Source organism: Aedes albopictus, chromosome 2 (genome assembly GCF_035046485.1).
Source record: "Aedes albopictus strain Foshan chromosome 2, AalbF5, whole genome shotgun sequence".
Classification (NCBI taxonomy): Eukaryota; Metazoa; Arthropoda; class Insecta; order Diptera; family Culicidae; genus Aedes; species Aedes albopictus.
Genome location: NC_085137.1, coordinates 417754321 through 417774867, shown reverse-complemented (window position 1 = coordinate 417774867; position 20547 = coordinate 417754321). Strand labels below are relative to the sequence as shown.

The following is a 20547-nucleotide window of genomic DNA, read 5'->3' as shown; positions in this document are numbered from 1 at the left end:
TGGCAAATATTTGCTCACTGTGGAGAAAACGGATAAGCATATTGTGTCGCAGCAACGTGAGAAGTGGAAGAAGAATTAAATTTCATTGTAGGTATATTATGAGGAAATTCGCGATTGATCGACGACAACGTTTGACAAATATTTGGATATCAAATACGAATTTGGGTGCCAAATTCCAAACGAAGAACTAAACGGAATTAAAGCATTGGATCCTCCAATGGAGAAAGGCAACTGGATGGAGAAATCCAAGGGTGGGATTTCGTAGAAAACCTTATTCAGGGCAGTGATATGGCGATTGTTATAAAGCTCGTATTTTGTCAGCTTGAATAACAAGACATTTTACTTGCGATGACATCATGCCCGTGCATATTTTCAGAGCTCTTTCTGATACTTGGTGAAGAACAGGAACACTTGCTCTAACGAGGTCTGCCCTAGTGCGTAATCTTCGATACTCAACCGATCCTTGTTGGACTCCATCAATCCAAACATCGCCGACCACTTGAGATCGGTTTGAGGCACGTGGAAGCTCAGCGAATCCTGGTATTCCTCTCTGAAATTGAAAGACAAGTTGTTAGTCAGTAAACTAATGATCTTCTAAACTGTGAAACTTACTTCAATATCGCCCCACTGAACTGACTCATCACAAATGCCTTCACCTCGCAAACTCTTCTGTCCTGTTCCTGAGCATCCTCCGACTTGTTCACCTTGATGGTCAACAAGAACCCCTTGGAGAACTTGTTCTTCAAATGCTGCGTTGAACCCAAACACTTGAACTCCCCGTTGACCATGATCGCCAGCCGAGTGCACAACGCTTCGCACTCCTCCATGCTGTGCGACGTCAGAACGATCGCTTTTCCTGAACTCCGCACCTTGCAGATCATGTCCCAGACTTGGCGCTTCGCTCCCGGATCCATTCCAGTCGTCGGTTCATCCAGGTACACCACCGATGGGTTGCCCATCAAGGACAAAGCCGTACTCAGTTTCCGTTTGTTTCCTCCACTGTATTGTTTGATTTTCTTGTCGATATGCTTCAGGAAGTTCAGGTCCTCGGCCAGTGTCAGTGATACATTGCCAACTTCCTCGCGTCGAACTCCTCGCAGCAGTGCGTATATCTTCAGCGTTTCCCGTCCTGTCAGATCGTCTAGCAAGGCATCGAACTGAGGGCAGTAGCCAATATTCCGGTAGACGGAGGTCATGTCGCTTGTTAAGCTGAAGCCGTTGACCCAAGCCTCTCCGGACGAGAAACTCTCGTCGCCGGTCATCATCTTGAACGTAGTGGTCTTGCCAGCACCGTTGATTCCCAAAAGCCCGAAACACTCCGAACGATCGATCGCCACCGAGAGGTTGTTCACCGCAGCGAGTTTCTTGTAGTATTTTGTAAGGTCTTTCATGACCAAGTTGTACTGGTTACGCTCGATGGGAGACATTGCTTGCACGCGTTTCTTCTCTGCTGTAACGTCCGAGTCTTCATTTGCGGGTGCGGGTGTCAATGGATACTTGCGTTTGTACACACTGTTGATGATTCTATGGATCAATCGGTGTTCCATTGCCAAGATCACCAAAAATGACGATACTCCGACAAAGGCAAGAAACAGCAGGTTGCGGTTGATTCCTAGTTCATCGAACGAAATAATATCCGGAATGCAACAGGTGGAGTCAATCTGACACATGTTCTCTATTGTGCATTCGCTGTCAAGTTCGCAGAGCTTTCGGCAAGATGCATCGTTACTGATGATTTGGTTCATGTTGTTCAGGCCGTGCGTAAGTGCAAAGCTCGGACAGAGCATGAAGATCCATTCGAAGGCATTGCCAATGGACATCATATCAGCCGCCTTGAGAAGGAGGACGAGGAAAAAGAATATCAGCCCGGAAACGATGTTGATCAGAAGAACAACTACGAAAGCGATGGCCGGCACGGAGAACAGGAACGACAGAAGGTAATTGGTTGGGAGAAACGCCACGCCGAAAAGCATCAACAGGAGAAATACACGGCCAAGTTCTGCGAAGGAGGACAGGCCTTCTACCTGGAAGATGGCCAGCGTTGCGATGTACAGTAGGGCGGTTACAAGAAACATGAGGTAGTCCCAGATGAAGGCGACGCTCCAGTAGAGAGTGATGTTGGTTCCACTGACGTATTGAAGGAGTTTGGCACGAGAGGTTCTTTCGCGGATGTAGAACTGAATGAGGAAAGCACCGACGAAAGCCATTGCAATACCGGTGTCGAAGGCTAGCAGAAATCCGTTGTCGAATGCAATCGAGCCTGAGGTGTCTTGTCGAAATGGGAGAGGTTTGTTGATAACGGTGATTTCACAACTTGGACATACGGAAGTCACGATGGCGTTGTAGAGCAATGACAACGATAACGGAGCTGTGTGGTAGCCTTTGTTGTTGAACCAGGCGGTGTAAGCTGTATCGTTGAGGGTGGCTCCCACTAGGTAGCGTATGTTAACTTCGGAAAGGTCTACCAAGGACTGAAATGAGAAAGTCAGTTGAAATGAATCTATTTGTTTGTTGGTATTGATATTACTTACTTTTTCTAGAATGAACTCTGGTACCGAATTAGGAACGTTCAGCACCCGATGCGATCCACCTATGTCCTGGAATATATTCTGATAGGCTTGTACTCTGGTATCAGCTGTAGAATCGCCTTCCAATACCGTCATAGTGTCTCTGTAGGAACCCAGAGTTATTTTTAACGGTGGTAAATCCTGGCTGCTTGAGCCACTTTGGGTAAACGCAAATGTTATTATAACGAAGAGAATAACAATTCCATTCTGAATAAGTAACGAAAGCCAGGAACGAAGCGAAGATAGAATCTTCTTTAAGAATTGACCCTTCATTTGGCTGAATAACAGTTCATTTCCTGTTAAGAGGTTCGCGTTGTAAAAAGAATCTGAAACGATTGCAATTACAAAGCTGGACTGCGGTACATTTGAAAAATCTTACAGTTTTCGTTGATGGTCTCAACAGAAGTACCGTTTGAATATTCTGATTCAAGCAATGTGTCACTGCCAGCCCTAGAATAAAATACGCAAAAATAAGTTTACAGAGTTTACAGTCATCATTGGATACCTACTTCAAAAAAACCTCTTCCATCGTAGTCCGGGAGATTCCATAGCTGGTGATGCCACATTCGTCCATCCGATGCTCTAATCCTTCCAGCATTTTTTGAAACACTTCGATGTGGCTGTCCTTCAATACAAATGACAACTCCGATCCAATATCGGTTTCGACTCGTACATCCGGAATGTAGTTCCTCAAGATCTGACACAACAGTCCCTTGTCACAAGATGGCCCCTTCACGCAAATCAGTCGATATCCAACACCGAAAGTCTTCTTCAGGAAGAACGGAGATCCAACAGTCTTCAAGACTCCGTCTGCCATGATCGCGATACGATCACCCAGAACATCCGCTTCGTCCATGAAGTGCGTTGACAGCAGCATTGTCCGGTTCTTCTTCTCCTTCTGGAGCAAATCCCACAGAGCTCTACGTGCTGAGGGATCCATTCCTGAGGTCGGTTCGTCCAGCAGAACGACTTTAGAGCCGCCGCAAAGTGCGATCCCTACTGACAGCTTACGTTTCATACCACCAGAAAGTGTTCGTGACTGTGCGTTTTTCTTGTCCGACAGCTCCAACATCTGCAGATACCTGTCAATTTCATCGTCGAGAGCTTCCTTCGGCACACCTTTCAATCTACCGAAGAATCTCAGATGCTCTGAGACGGTCATCTCATCAAACAGTACGTTATGCTGAGGACACAGCCCCATAGAGTGTCGTACGCCTTTTATATCTGTTCGAATGTCATGCCCATTGAGATACGCAGATCCGGAAGTGGGCGAAAACATTCCTGTGAGCATGGACATTGTGGTGGTTTTTCCTGCTCCGTTGTGGCCAAGCAAGACTGTGATCTGATCTTCGTACATCTTTACGTTCAAGCCTTCAACCGCCACCTTGTTTCCGCTGAATACTTTACGCAAGTTGACCGTTTGAATACCTACATTTGTTGAGTTAGGTTCAGCCTCGAAGTACCTCGAATTTTCCCTTTCAAGTACTCTCCGAGGAACATCCTCCACCGTAGGTGCCTTCTTGGTCCAGAACTGCTTCTTGGCGAAGAAGTTCCACGGTTTAGCCACTCCAAATTTACCCGGCATGACCTGTTCCACGTACAAAGCGATAGCCAAGTAGATCACAGCATCCACCAGAAGCATGATGAAGGCTGTTCCCACGCTGAATCCATCGTCGATCGTGGCCGGCGTAAACAAGCTGCTCCAGCGCATTCCCACCTGGTTGGCTTCCATGCGAAGGGTACTCGTCATTGCAAACGACATCCCACTGTTGAAGAACAAACTCAGCCCGACCTTACTGCCGGTGCTCATTCCGTCGTAGTTCTGCGCAGTCACGTTGTACGGAATGACGAACACGAACCACATGAGGCCTGCGATGCCGGATGTGATGTTGGCTGGGGTAAAGTAACGAAAGGAGAATTACAGTTGAGATCTTTTTGCTGGAAGTTGGGTTGAGAAATACCTTTTTTGAAGAATACACTCATCATGAAGCAGAAGCAAATGATAGCGATGCTGTAGACAAACAGGAAGAACCATACTGCGGTCCAGTCAGAGTACTCAAAAACGGCGGTGCCGTTGATGGAGACCTGCATGATTAAACAGGTTACATATAGTAAGATATTTAGTCCCATTCGAGAAACCGGAGATAATTTAAAAGATTGAGTTAAATGGTGGTTGGAATTATTTTAAAACTACAGTAATCTGCCAGAAATAGCATAAGTTAAAATATTGTGATTTAGTGAACTCCTAAAATTCAGCAAACATTTTTAATAATATCGTCGTTGGAGGGTAGGCTAGTGGATGAGAAGTAAAGAAAATAATGTGTATAGAGTAGACAAAGTTTAAAACTTCTGGGCGTTTTGGATAACCTGGAGATAGGGTATTGGTTCCCTTATTAAGCATGTGGCTCCCATTTTCATCCTACGAAAAACAAAGGATTGAAGCGCTGTTTGTTTTGTTTCTTATTTTTGTATTTTTTGTTAGAAGTGAGTAGGCTTGTCCGCACTGAGCGCATGAAAATTCTGCTCTTTTGATTTACACCACCAAAATCATCGTATTTATGCAATCTTTCTATCTTACCTGATACAAGGATGTTCAAATATTCGAAATGTCATTTCGAACTGTCAAAAAATCGCACCCCAGTGCCACACTGAGCGCGCAAAGAGAAATTCACTGGGGTGAATTCACCCGGGTGAAATTCTCTTCGCACCCTCAGTGCGGCACTGCGGTGCGGTTTTTTAACAGTTCGAAATGATATTTGAGATATTTCAACATCCTTCTATCAGGTAAGATAAAAAGATTGCATAAATATGCTAGTTTTGATAGTGTAAATCAAAAGAGCAGAATTTTCATGCGCTCAGTGCGGCCAAGCCTGGAAGTGAGCACCCATGAAAACAAAAAGAACGGAGTCAATCGGTGCCGTAATCGCTTGTTTTCGAATAGGATGAAAATGGGAGCATGAGATTACTGATGGCACACATACCCTATATGTTACTGCTGTGAAAGTACATAAATCATTTCTACCTAACAGCTACCACCCAAACATGGAACTTTGTGCAATTTTCATTGAAATATAGCACTTTCATAGAAATACTACCCGAAATCGAGTGAAAAACCAGAGGTGTGCAGCTATATTTTCAAAATGGTCTATCATAACATAACCTCCATATGATAGCACAACTTATCCCCTTGATAAAACCGTTTTGATTTTGAATATCCACCGCTGTTGTTGAAAGGTACGAGTAAAAGTATTCAAAAATGATGTCCTCATCCTGTAAGGGTTAAGTAAAAAAAGAAGAAAGGAGAAGAATGGCTGAATATATGTAATTTTTAATTGTTTTGGAATAATAATTAAAAAAAGTTATTAAAAACTTGTTCAGCAAGATTCTAATTGGGCTTTTATAGCCATTCATCACAGAACTTTCACTGGAAGTTCATTCCTCAGGAGAATTACGGGAAGAATTCTCAAAAGAATGTCCGAAGATTCTATTGTGATCAATGAGAAAAAAAATAGAGTTTTAATAGATGTACTGGATAACTTGTAATCGGAAGTCATAGCGATTTGAGGAGTAATTGATACATTGTGAAATTAACATTTGAATAAACATCGTGTTCTGGTGGGATTCGAACCCATGACTTCATATTTATTAGAAAAGTGCTTTAACCAACGAAACTACGAAAACACACAGTACAAAAGGTTTTCAGAAAGACTATGTACTGTCTATGGATAAATTTCTAGTCAGATGCATACCATATTAGGAGAGGAATTCTTAACGCAATTTTCAAATGATGTCATGGATTTTTGGATTTCTTGCCGAGAAAAAATACCCTGGTATTGCATATTAGTCATTAAAAAGTTTGAGTTTTGATTTGGACCTCAAAAATATCGGGAATTGAATCCTCACTCCATAGAATATTGCGCGATCATTAGCTTCGTGACGCTAACCGCCCGGCTGTGGAACTCCACAACGCACATCATCAGTTAATTTTTCGCAAATAGCTTAAAGTTATTCTTACAAATTACTTGAAAGTTTAATGTTATTCTTAGGAGTTCCAATATTGAAAATATGTTCATAGGCATTTATACAGAGTTGCCCAGCAGAATCGAAATAATTTTTTTTGAGGAATACGCGTATGTACTGTAATGGTAAAACCCGTTAATCTTTTCCCTTCGCCAATTGTCGAGAGAGATTTGTCAAAGAATCTTCCAAAGTTTCTCCACCAAATAATTGAAAAATATTGTGATATAAATTTAAAAAAAAATATAATATATACATATAGAAATTGAATATTACACAACTTAGAAAGCTTTTTTCTCCAGAACGATCAACAAGTTTAAAAAAATAAGAATGTACAATTGTCATAATTAAGACTGCGAACAATCGGACATACATACTTATTTCTTTTGATCTGTTCATAATTTTGAGAAGAGAGGTGAACCAGCGCTCGGCTGAAAGCCTCTTTAACAAAGACACCACCAGCGACTGACCAATCGATCAACTTTTCAGCACTGTGCGACATTTGGTTATTCAGATTTGTGCTTTTGAAAATTCAAAGTATGACTTCGTTCTATAATCACCTTAAGCTACCAAGCGCTACTCATAGATTGTAAAAAATTAACCAGACTTGGGCTGATTATTCTTATTGCTGTACAAAATCACAAAGGCGTTGGTTATGCGCCAGAAATAATGCCTCCTTCATTTTCTTGGCGTTCCCGCTGAAACTTTGCTTGCCACGGCTCGACTAAGTACCTATTCTTTCTACAACTCCAAAGTTAAATATCTATTGAAGGGCTCTCTAACATGCAATTAAAAATCTTATAGCATTCCTCAAGAAGTTCCTCTTAAAATCCATCCAAGATTTGCTCTGTAAAATTTACCAGGAGATCTTGCAGAACATCCACCAGAAGTTCTTCTTCTTCTTCTTCTTCTTCTTCTTCTTCTTCTTCTTCTTCTTCTTCTTCTTCTTCTTCTTCTTCTTCTTCTTCTTCTTCTTCTTCTTCTTCTTCTTCTTCTTCTTCAGTATGGCTCTACGTTCCCACTGGGACTTGGCCTGCCTCTCTCCAACTTAGTGTTCTTTGTGCACTTCCACAGTTTTTTAATTAGAGGGCTTTCTTTGCCAGCCATTGCATGAATTAGTATATTGGGAGGCAAGCACAATGATACACTATGCCCAGGGAGTCGAGAGTTCCCGACCGTAACGGGAATCGAACCCTTCGTCTCCGAATTGGCGATCCGTCGCCTTAACCACTAGGTTAACTGGAGACCCCACCAAAAGAATTTTCGGGTATTCTTCGAAAGCTCCTTTGGCATTTGTATTAATTAGATGTTCCACCAGAATTTTCTCCAATTCTCGAAGAATCCGAAAGTTTGCCGGCAAGGGATAGAAGCCTGTGTGAGGGATGCAACCGAGAAGAAGTAGAAGTAGAAGTAGAATGCTAAGTAGAACTTCCCAACAAGTTTTGATTGATTTGCATATGAAAATTGTTGGCAACACTAGAGCAACCCCCGTATGAGCACTAGTATGAGACAAACATCAAATTCCCGCTACAGGCGACTTTTTTTTTATTTCAATCACGTCCCATATGAACTGTGCAAAATTTCAGCGCAATCGGTGAAACTATAATTTAGCGCAAGCGGTTTAAAGTTTTCACAGGATTTACTATTGGAAAAGTTATACTTAAAGATAAAAATCCCCGAAGTCGCCCCTTGTCTCCTTAATTCAAATCAATCAGCGCTTCTTGTAGAAAAATCTTTTATGAAACTTTCCTTCGAAGACCGCAAAACAATTGGATGCTTGTGGAAAAAGTTATTGATTTATTATCGATTTGTGATGCAACGAACGGCTTTTCGTTTTGTTTTATTAGCAGCACTGTAGCTGTTGCCTTGGCTGCTGCTGTTTCTGGGGGTGGTGATGCCTCCCGCCACCCCATGGAACAACGGCAGCAGCTGCTAATAAAACAACAAAAAGCCGTTCGTTGGATCACAAATATCGATAATAAATCAATAACTTTTTCCACAAGCATCCAATTGTTTTGCGGGCTTCGAAGGAAAGTTTCATAAATGATTTTTCTACAAGAAGCTTTGATTGATTTGAATTAAGGAGACAAGGGCGACCTATGGGATTTTTTGTTTGAAAGTGTAACTTTTCCCATAATAAATCCTATGCAAACTTTGAACCACTTGCGCTAAATTATAGTTTCACCGATTGCGCTGAAATTATTCACAGTTCATATGGGACCTAATTGGAATCAAAAAAGTCGACTGGAGCGAGGTTTTTTTTCCCATAAAAGCGTGTCCCATACTAATGAGCACTAATAAAAAGAATAAGAGGGATTGTACCCGTGAGCTGTCCTGTCCCGCCCCAGGTTGGAACCTTAAATCTTCATAAAACTGACTCACAAATAACCCAATCGCAGTGGGGCAATAAATTACAAAACTCCATACTCACACAAAGCAGCAACGTAATCAGCGATATGGCAATCACCAGCAGTAGAATGTTTTTGACGAACCACGCTGCCCAGTGCAGCCAGTTCGGCAGACCCATGATCTTCATCGCTTCCTTGAGCTGGCGTTCCTTCTCGATGGCAATATGCTTCACCATCACGATACAGGTGTAGAAAAACGACAACAGGATAACCATGGACAGCAGCTGCTCCATGGTTTGCAGGAACGGGTCATCGTGGTAGGGCGGATAAGGAAAGCGCTGTTGAAGAACTCGTGGTTAGAGTTTGGGGGTGTTAAAAGTCGATCCGGACGGGGCTTACCTGAATGAACACCTGGGGCATATCGGCGGCGGGACTACGTGCCCGGATGATGGCTTTGGAAACTGCCGTTTGAATGGAGAGGAAGTTCTCATTGTAATAGCTAGGAGTTCCTCCATCATCCGAGTAGGGATTGCGTAGACGAGGCGTGAACGGCTCCATGAGCAGGTGAGTTTCCCAGTACGAGATCAAGCCGACCAAGTACCGGAGTTCTGACGGGAAGCGTAACGCGAAGCTGAGCTGTTCCGGAAGGCTGGTTGCGTCCTGGAATTGCCACGAAGGTTGATTATAAGCGAATGTATGCTAAGCCGAATGGGTACAATACCGATAGGGAATCACCGAACTCAACACCAGCCAGCAGGTTTTGGCTCATGAGGGTGGACTCCATGGCCTGAGCATTCGGGTAACCGACTACTGATATGTTCAACGCTTCAGAGACATCGGCCATAATACGATCCAATAGAACATTCTGCGGAGAGTAGGCCAGCCGGTGATCAACTCGTTCGCCATTGATACAGTAATGCATGTAAGTTTCAACGAATCACCACTAAATCTATGTTTACGTACACTGGAAACCGATTGATGATTGAATCCGTAGGTAAAGGATCGAAAACAGTGGTCTTATCAACGTATTCAGGATCAACAAGACCGCGAACTAGCAGCAAAATCGAACAGCACAGTACCGGAATGAGAATTTCGAACAGCGTCTGCAGATAGTGTCGCTTCTGGATGATCCAGTTTTTCTCCATAAGCAGGAGGAACTTTTGCCCGTTGGATGTCATTTCGATATTGGGGTGGATTTTCTCGTTTCAACGGTCGTGCCCGTCGACGTCGTTGTTGTTGTCTTCACCTTGTCGGTGAATTGCGTTGAACTGCTTCATGGAAAACCATGAGTCATTATCGGTTGATAAGTTGCTTCGAACTATTTCTGCGTGTGAGAATCGCCTCGAAAAAGTAACAATGTTTGCCAAAATACTTGAATGAAAAATGCACTCTTTAGATTCTTATGTTAGTCTGCAACCATGAAATTTTTGAATATGAATTTTAAAATAATTTAATAAAAAAATACTACACATGCTATATTCAGAAGAAGCCTTAGATAATGAATGTGTAACACCAAGAAAAAAAAAATGTAGAGATTGTATAGTTGTTAGGGTTGGATTGATAAGAAAAATCATTATATTATATTATGTGTATATTGAAAATTACACTTTAGATATTGAACACCCCAAAATGAACCAGCATGTAAACGGTGATAAAGAACGAGAACTGAACGAAAGTTGAATTCGGTTGAAAGTGAGAGAGCGCAACCAAGAGTACACTCATTCGGTATTCGGTGCCGCCGTAGCTCGCGGAGAATCGTATTGGTGTGAAAGAGAGGGTGAAAATTTTGAGACGGAACCGAGATGGTACGAAGGTAGGGGTTCGTGGACTCGGGATCGGGACTAAGTGGATGAGTATAGTCTGGTTTCTATTGTAATAACGATCAGATGTGGAATTTATGCTGCTATCTTCCGTTACGACAGGGTTGTAGATGTGTATAAGGAGATACACACTTAATCCCTAAGTCGGTACTTTTTTTTTGCGAACATATTCGTCAAAATTTCAAAATTGCTGAATACAAGGTATTTTTCTCGAGCCTCTACTGAATACTGCAACAAATACTGCTGACGACTGCTGTCTACGGCAAAATATGTTGCTGATATATCATATATGCTCAGCACATCCAATTTCTCTCCTGTAATGAAAAAGTTCAGTAAAAATTGTTACTGATCAGTCAGCAATCTTGACATTTTTACGGACCAGTCGTTATTTGACAAGGAATTGGCATCCCTATCCCACCAATGCAATGTTTTCGTAGCCAGCATAACAGCGGCTCAAGCTGACAACCTATCTTTCAACACAGCAGCATAATTTTAATGTGGGGTAAGAAAACGAAGAAGACCATAACAGTCCCCTGTTAGGCTGACACAAATTTCGATTTTCTCTTATGTCAATACCCCCCCACATTTGTGCCATCACCATACATATAAGCCTATTTCATCATTTACCTGAGGGAGAATGGGACAAGGGATGGAATGGGATTAGGAAAGAGAAAGGTGATGAAATAGGAAGGGGTGCCCTAGAAGAGGAAATGAAACGCATAAGCGCAACGAGAGCTCATAGCCCATACCACAATGAGTTTAATCAGTGCCCTGAAAAGGACACTGTAAAACGCAAAAGCGTAAAGAGAGCCTATAGCTCATTCGAGGTAGCTTGTGACGTCATGCGACTTTCAATGTGACATTGAAAGGCACGTCATCGAAAGCATCCTCAATATTCAAGAAATCACCCAAGCAAAAACTACGTTTGAGCGAGTGTTTTCTTTAAAACGTATACAACTTTGTGTAACATCCCAAATTGGGAAGCATGTGAGTTCATATGAATAGGCATGTTAGCCAGACGAACATCACAGATGTGATAATCGACAATGCGTTTCAAGCAGTTCAGAAAGAACGAGATAACCAGATAAATCTGGAACTTTTTCCTTCTTTATACAACGCACGCACCCTTTCGGGATAAAACTATGGAGTAATTTCACGCCATGAAAATACCCAATAGAAAACTACAAGAGCTCAAAACATGTTTGAAATACTCAAATCCATTAGGAGAAACATAGGGCAAACCCCATTTGCTCCTGGAGATTTGATGTAAGCAGAGCTTTTTAGTGCCCAATAAATCGATTCTATAGCTACAATCCCCGAAGCAGAAGCTAGAGGTTTGTAGCTATACAAAAGACTGGTTTATCCGAAGATATTTTGAACTTGAACAGATCAGAGTTCCATTCAGGAATACCTCTTGCGGTCCACACAGACCGCAGCAGGACAAGCTTCTTTCAAAGCATGGCTTTCAAAGTTTGGCTGGCAACACTGCGACGTGATCAAAACACATCTTCGGTGCACACAAAAATTTATCTATTTTTATTCGGATAGAGGTGATCTAAATTCAACCAACCTGCTGCATCACCGAGGTATAGGCAAGGTCTACAGGTATACGTAGGAAATCAGCGATTTGAACAACATATTTCGAGAATATCGGTCAATTACGTGTGGTTCAATTCAGTCACTTTGTCGTGCATGTATGAAGCGATTCGGATAAGCCTTCTGTTCTGATTGCTATTGTTGCGGCTGCTGCATGGTGTGTACCTGAAAGTGCGATTGTGCGATATGTCGCACGATGCGATTATCTGTGTGAAATGCGAGAAGGAAGAGAAAGATGCTAAAAAGGTCATCGAGTGCGTGTATTGCCATAAATCAGAGCACTTTAAGTGCAAAAATATTATTGGCAATGCAATTCGTAAATTACGCGAACAAGTCTACTTCTGCTCCCTAGAATGCCATGACTTCCACCAGCGAACCACCACGAATTCTAATAACGATTCGAGAGTAATGAACGAATTGCAGACGATATTGGCTGAGGTACGTGAAGGCAGGACTGAGATAGACTCCGTCAAACGCACAGTTGGTGAGGTGGAGAAGTTCCAGAATTTCCTGTCTGAAAAATTGGACACCTTACTGTTGGAAGTCAAGTCGTTGAAAGCAGAACATGGTGCCTTAAAATCCAGTATAGGGTCTCTCACTGAGGAGCAGAAACTGCTCAAAGGTCGTGTGGATTATCTGGAGGAGGAACTAGATCGCGTAAACCGTGCTGCAATCTCTAACAATGCAGTGATTGTCGGGGTGCCTTCATCAAACGGAGAAAACACGGTGAAAATCGTTCATTCAATTGCTGCTTCTCTAGGATGCCAGTTACCAGTTGATGCTGTGCTTGAGGCTCGTCGTCTTGTTAGTAAAAACACTGCAACAAACGAGAACAAACGGGCTCCAATCAAAGTTTGCTTTAAGGAAGCTCGGTATAAGGAGGATCTTTTTGCCAAAAAGAGAAGTCATGGACAGTTGCTATCATCGACCATCGATCCTGCTCTGTCAGGTCCAGCAAGGAGGATTGTCTTACGCGATGAGCTGACTCCCTATGGAATGCGCTTGCTTACCGAAACGCGGGAACAAAAGGAACTGTCGGAGTGGAAATTTATATGGCCTGGCCGAAATGGAGCCGTGCTTGCAAAACGTTGTGAAAACTCGAAAATTGAGGTAGTTCGTAATCACGCAGATTTGGAGAAACTGGGTAGAAGCGGAATGAAAAGGCTTCGGTCTTTCTCGTCAGGAGGTTCAGCCAGTCCGTCATCACCTGCAGGGCCATCCACGAAACGTTAGAACGTTTTACGTAGTTTTTTTTTCTCAACACTTTTGTGATAGCACCAGTTGTTTTATGTAAAATGTATTGTGTAAATAAAGAATATCTATGTATTGAAGATTGGATTAGCAATAAACATGTAGTGAACCCTAAGTCGGCGTTTCGAGTCCTTCAACTTAATGTGCGAGGCATGAATGAACTAAATAAGTTTGATGACATAAAACAGACACTTGAAAGATATGGGGAACAAGTGGATCTGCTAGTTTTGGGCGAAACGTGGCTTAAACCGGAACGCGTATGTTTGTACGAGATTAATGGATACAAAGGTATATTTTCGTGCAGGGAAGAGTCGCATGGAGGCCTCGCTGTATTTATCCGTAATGAACTGAACATGGAAATATGCAGTAACGTCGTCATAGAAGGTTCTCATCACATACACTGCCGTCTCCTATCTCAAGGCAAGGCTGTAAACCTGCACGCAGTCTATAGACCTCCCAGTTTTGACGTTAGGCGTTTTTTGCACCAAATAGAAGGCATGCTATCCTCCGCGAATGCAGGCGATAAAAGCATTCTAGTTGGCGACTTCAATATTCCATTGAACATTGTCAACAATAATATTGTAGGGGAATATCTTCGATTGCTGAAAACGTACAACATGATGCCAACTAACACAGCTGTAACTAGGCCAAGCAGCAATAACATATTAGACCACATTGTCTGCTCAAAATCTATGACCGAGACTATTGTCAATGAAACTATATTCACTGGTATGAGTGACCATTGTTTGATCTGCTCTACAATCAATATGAAATGCCATACCTCGGAGAATACTTTGCAAAAGCGAATTACAGACCATTCTCGATTAAATCAGTTGTTCACACAATCAATCGCTAATCTACCGCATAATGTGTCTGCAAATGAGAGGCTAAACTATGTAATTAGTACCTACAATGAAATCCTAAATGATTGCACAAGAACTGTAACACAGCGTGTAAAACTGAAAGGGTCTTGTCCTTGGATGACACTAGACTTATGGAAGTTGATTAGGATCAAAGATAAAATTCTTAAAAAGAAGCGCAACAACCCGAACGACAATCACACTGCAGCACTTCTCGCACACGTTTCCAAAAAACTTCAAGAAAAAAAAGCAAAAGCAAAGCGTGAATACTATGAGAGACTGTTAAATGGAAACAACAATAAATCAGCCTGGAAGCTCATCAAGAACGTGATTGGTAACCAGAGAAATGTTGGTAACCCCACTGCCATCCGAAACCAGGGACAATTGATAACGGATCCTCAGCAAGTCAGTGTCAGCTTCAACGACCATTTCTGCGCAGTTGGACCCAATCTTTCTTCCACGATAATGTCTAGCCGAAACATCAACCGATTTGGGACTCTAGGATCGCTACAGTCAACGATATTCTTGAAACCTGCAACAACAAATGAGATCATATTATTGATTAAACAACTGGACTCAAGGAAGGCAACAGGACCTGATGGCATACCAGTATCATTCATTAAAAATCATCATGGATTCTTCGCGTCGCTGCTTATGGACACCTTTAATGAAATCATCGTCACTGGTCAATTTCCCGATTGCCTTAAAATTGCGCGTGTAACACCGGTATTCAAGTCTGGTGATCCCAAGGATATGAACAACTATCGGCCTATTTCCACATTGTCAAGGTACTGGAAAAATTGCTTGTTTGTCGAATCATGGAGTTTTCGGAAAAGCATCAGTTGGTTTATGGTCAACAATATGGTTTTCGGCAAGGATCTAGTACGCTCACCGCATGTCATGAATTTGTAGAAGAAATATATGATGCACTAGATAACAAGCAGATAGTCGGAGCGTTGTTCATAGACTTGAAAAAGGCCTTTGATACTGTGGACCATGTACTGCTGCTACGGAAATTGGAATCATATGGAATAAGAGGTTTAGCTAACGATTTGCTGAAAAGCTATCTTTCTGATCGTCATCAGTACGTATCAATAGCAGAATTTAAAAGCCCTCTTCGTCCTGTTACTACTGGTGTTCCACAAGGAAGCAATCTAGGCCCCATATTATTCCTGCTGTTTGTTAACGACGTCGCTGGGCTGAACCTTCATGGAAAACTGCGGCTTTTTGCTGACGACACTGTAGTCTTTTATCGAGGAACTGATTGCAATGTCATTTTGAATCAAATCAAAACAGATCTCGAATTGCTTCGGGACTTCTTCGGAGAGAACGTGCTGTCTCTCAATTTAGCAAAAACCAAATATATGCTGATTCATTCTCCACGACGTAGCATTCCCGCACATCAACCGATTATTATCTGCGGGCATAATCTGGATGAGGTAGATGAACACGAGTTTTTGGGTCTAACTCTGGACTGCACAATGAGCTGGGGATCGCATATTAAAAAACTGAAGACAAAGGTCAGCTCCATATGTGGAATACTGCGAAAGATTTCCAGCTTTATGCCTCAAACATGTTTAAAGCAAATTTATTTTGCTCTAGTCCACTCTAAACTGCAATACTTAACAGCAGTTTGGGGCTCAGCTAGTAAGGCAAATCTACGTGAACTACAAGTTCTGCAAAATCGATGCCTGAAGATAGTGCTACGCAAACCCTTTTTATATCCAACGGTCAACCTCTACTCCAATGTGAATGATTCATTGCTGCCAATAACAGCCCTACACGAATATCAGGTTTTGGTACAAATGCAAAAGATCATCAAAGGGACAACAACACACCACAATACGATTCTTCGAAGAAACCAACAATCTCGTGCATCGCGACAGGCGAATCATATCTCCTTGTTCAGACCGAACACAGAATTTGGGAAGAAAAAATTCACTTATTTTGGAAGTAAACTTTACAATGCCCTGCCCGAAAACTGTAAAAACGCCCAAAATCTCCAACACTACAAATCTTTTGTGCGTAAGGCACTCAAGCAGCGACTCCACCAGTTGATATAGAGCCTCCGCCATCTTCTAATGCCACTTCTTGTTTGCTCCTATCGTTTCACGCCTCCGCCACCCACAACCGCCGCCCACCACCACCACCTAACGCCAGCCACCAACCGCCAGCTGTCTACAAGCTACTGCTATATTTGCATGCCTATATTGTACTTAAAGATTGTTTATATTAATTGTTACTGTTGAATAATTGCTGAATTACTACACTTCCTTCACAGAGCTTTGCTCACTGGAAGTCTTTATGATTCTATGTAAAATGATTGATTAGATGAGAAGGTTTTATGCCTATGGGAGAAGTGGCGGAATGCAAGCTACACTCCCACGGGCTTTTCCCTTCTCCTGCAGAAAAAATAAATAAATAAAGCAATGATTATGATATACCACAATGAAGGGCGTTGTAGTAACGAAACCACAATGAAACTCTCTTGGAGTTGCAATGGAAGCGAGTTATCCATAAAATATGGTCGCAATCAACTAGTACAGGTTCCCTAGTTTGTTGAGCAGGGACGCCTGAATACGCAAAGTTTGCGAAGGAACACTCAAAAGTGAAAAGATAGTCAAATGGAGACTCCTCATCCGACACATGTCAATCATTCAACTCATGACAAATTCTGCTCATGCAGAGTTGGGTTAGGTGCAATTCTATGTAAAGTTATCCATGAACTGTACTACCTAAGTATTCCATCAAACTGAAGCATCTCAAATAAATGTTTGAGCTACTTCAGATGATTTAATCATCGTAGCAATACTGCCAAATATCAGCGAAAAGATGCTGAAAACAAGAGCATGCTTGAAGGCATCCATAAGGAAAGGTTGAAACATTCTGGTAATGTTATTCTAAAATATAGCATGCTCTAGGCATGACAATTCATTTATAATGAAAGTTGCAAAACTGGGTTCATAAGGTAATCTATACAGAAATTACCCTACAAAAGCTACTTTTTGAAGTAGATCCACTTGGGCTACACACGCTTTTTACGCTGAAAATTGATCTGAGGTTTCCTAGCCGTAGCCACTACCCAAACTAGACAGGATTACACTCATCACAATCACAACACAAAAAGGACAACAAAATCGGTGTCCATTTAAAAACGCCAATGGCGAAAACGCATTAAGCGAACCCATATAGGTAAATAGTAAGGTAAGCTAATTTACAACATATGAATAATCTCGCCCTTATTTAGCCTCAAATTTGAGACTTAAGAAGGGCTACTGATTATATCGGAGAAACACAAGGTCCACTGCACCATTGCTTCGGTTAGCGCAGTAAGGTCGTAATACTGTGGAGGACGCCCTAGTTATCCACAGGCTCCGTTTGTGGTTAGGTTTTTATTAGACCCTCCTAACCATTCATTCCTTGGCACGGTAAGCATAAAGCCGCATAACACCATGGATTAGGGGTCACCTGTTTAATGGACTCTTACCACTGGATCAGGCGGTCCGTAGTGTTATTCTTAGCCAATTGAGACAACCGCTACCGACACTACACAGCTATCTAGGCTGATCGGGAAAAGAAGTTAACATTGATGGCCAACTTTTAAACGAGCCCGAACAGCCCAGTAAAGTATAGACTTGTGTAAAACATAGACTTTTGAACCACAAAATTTAATTCAAACACAAAATTCGATATTTTTCAAAACCCGATTTTTCTATAGTCGAAAACGAACTCCAAAATCTATATCACAGCATACAGAAAACTGTAATTAAATTTCACTATAAGCAAAATAAATGCTCCAGCCAAGCTCCAGCTTTATTAAGTGTAGATTAAATAGTTTTTATTCTCGTTGAAACATGTTCGAAAACTCGAATGTCTGTGGGCGCGTCTTATCCAGAAATAGAAAAGGGAATTTTTCAGTTTTTTGTTCAATATTTGGAAGTGCCCGTACGCACTGGCCTGCTTAGCTATCCACCCAAAACTTGCGTATGGTTTTACCGAACGGTTGTCAAAAAAAAAATGCTGAGTCGTTGACATGCTATAGTCCATTTTACGAGCCGATTTTATGAATGAATTTTGACAGGAAGTAGCGTCCAATAACCCGTGAAAATCAATATCATCATCAACATTGTTGTCACTTCGTAAAATGGCTCATAGCAATCGCTTCGGTTATTTTTGGCAGTTCATTGAAGTGTTGCGACTAAAGGGTGAGTCGATAATTATTGTGCCATTTTCAAACTAACGTAACTTTTTTCCTACTTCACCTAAATCAACCAAATTTTGCACAGTTTCTCCTAATAGTCTATTGTTTACATATAATGAATTGAGCTGTTATCAGTGAGATTCCGGTTGATATAGAATAAATTTAGTTAACAGTACTAAAAAAGATGTTGTACAATCACATGCTAAAATCAAAAATCATGGTATCGCGCCTTGGAACAGTTAATGATAATACATTATCGGATCATCTTAATGTTCGTCAATAGGTTTCAGGAATGGTTGTCAGTGAAACATAAGCTTGGAGCCGGGTGAAAACCAGGCACGATGCGCATAAACAAACCTGAGAGCTTTAATTATTTGTTTCAAGTGGAGCCTGAACATGTCCACAAGGAGGACGTTAATTGAAAATGTCTTAAATTTCATTAAAACGCATCCTAAATTTGAACCTATACCAAAAAGTTGAAATACATACATATACTAAACTACTGTAAAAATATGGTTTAATTTCGTTAACTGTAGACAATTTGCGAATCAGTTGAAGGTAGGGTGGCACAATAATTAACGACTCACCCTTTACTGAGTGCTCAGTAATCGTTTCAATTACCGAAATGATTACCGCACGCTCAGCTGTTATAATCTCTTGTAAAATATTACTGTTTTCGTTACAAAAAGTGTGTAGTTTTGGTTATTATAAACCTATTTGAGTTTTGATTCTCCACAACTTATTATTCATTTTTTTTCTTAAAGTTGTTAGATTGGAATGCATTCTTCACAAGCCCTTAAACAAATTTTGCACTTCAAAATCATGACACTAATTGACCACCAAAAACCTTTACCGATATTCTCCTAATTGAATCCCTTTGCTCTCACGCAAAACCAAAAAGCTTCTACTTCACTTCAATGCCGGTACCGACAAAACGATCTCGTTGAAATTTGCGCAAACACTGACTGAAATGTGTCACGAAAGCATAGGGGTGATACACAAATTATGCCTCGCAAAAATCGACCATTTTCAGCCCCCCCCCCCTCTAGAGCCGACCTACTGATACCCCCCCCCCTCTCCCACTATGTCACATTTTTTGTATGAGACCTTAATTTTTTTTGTATGGGCCGTCACGTTATGAAACCCCCCCCCCTCCCTCTCCCTTTAAAAGCGTGACGTAATTTGTGCATGGCCCCATACGTTTTTGTTTCAATCGGCTCCCATAGACTTATCATAATGGCCACAATCACCCTATCACAGTTCTTATCAACCAAAATCAATGGGAACCTTAAAGGTTTTTTATCATGCTGGCTGTACGGTGTCATGTCGGTAATGGGTGATAGTAGGGTATTGTACCATTTCGGCAGGTGTACCTATTTTGGGCACTTGTGGCTATAACTTAACTTAATCAATTGTATACCTAATAACTAAATTTTTGAAACACGGTAAGATACATACAGTATCTAACTCTATACAAAAGTAGAAATCAATTGATATGAAATTGACTTAGTTAGAGCGGCAAGTGCCCAAGTAGGTACAGCTGCCCAAATGGTACAACACCCTGTAAGAAAATTCTAACAAAAAGATAGGCAAGGTGAGAAGATTGGCAGCTTTGCACAGATAGTGACAACGTAGATGCGGAATTAGCTGATCATGAGATGAAAGCCTTTTTCTGACGTCAATACATATCTTGCAGGGATCTTCTTAGTATACTGCGTTCCACTCAATCTTCCTTTGTGACTTTCTTCCAAACGTTCCACAGTCGCTGAGCATACTTTGTTCATAAGTAGTTGAAAGTCATACAACACTGTTGCACACTCAGGTATTTGATGGATTATAAGTTTGATAAGGCGATATCTGCATTTTACTCGTTCGCATTCGTAAATG

At 41.6% G+C, this 20547-nt stretch overlaps 2 protein-coding genes across 6 annotated transcripts in view; one reads left to right on the top strand and one right to left on the bottom strand.

Annotated features, from left to right (window-relative positions):
* LOC134288495 (uncharacterized) overlaps nucleotides 1-20547 on the top strand; it is a 674651-nt gene that overhangs the window by 344903 nt on the left and 309201 nt on the right. The window lies entirely within an intron of this gene.
* LOC115265252 (phospholipid-transporting ATPase ABCA3) lies at nucleotides 308-19605 on the bottom strand. 4 transcript variants are annotated; one of them, XM_029869614.2, is made up of 11 exons: nucleotides 19514-19605; nucleotides 9896-10200; nucleotides 9654-9843; nucleotides 9332-9592; nucleotides 9016-9270; nucleotides 4529-4652; nucleotides 3077-4460; nucleotides 2947-3017; nucleotides 2532-2893; nucleotides 613-2471; nucleotides 308-550 (listed from the first exon to the last, which is right to left on the bottom strand). In XM_029869614.2, the coding sequence occupies exons 2-11, from the start codon at nucleotides 10108-10110 to the stop codon at nucleotides 373-375; spliced, it is 4899 nt and encodes a 1632-aa protein (XP_029725474.2). In that variant the 5' UTR covers nucleotides 10111-10200; nucleotides 19514-19605; the 3' UTR covers nucleotides 308-372. The 4 variants fall into 4 exon arrangements, with proteins under 4 accessions (XP_029725474.2, XP_029725473.2, XP_062709514.1 ...); XM_029869613.2 differs by having other exon boundaries at nucleotides 9896-10256; nucleotides 19514-19593; XM_062853530.1 differs by having other exon boundaries at nucleotides 9896-10303; nucleotides 19514-19592.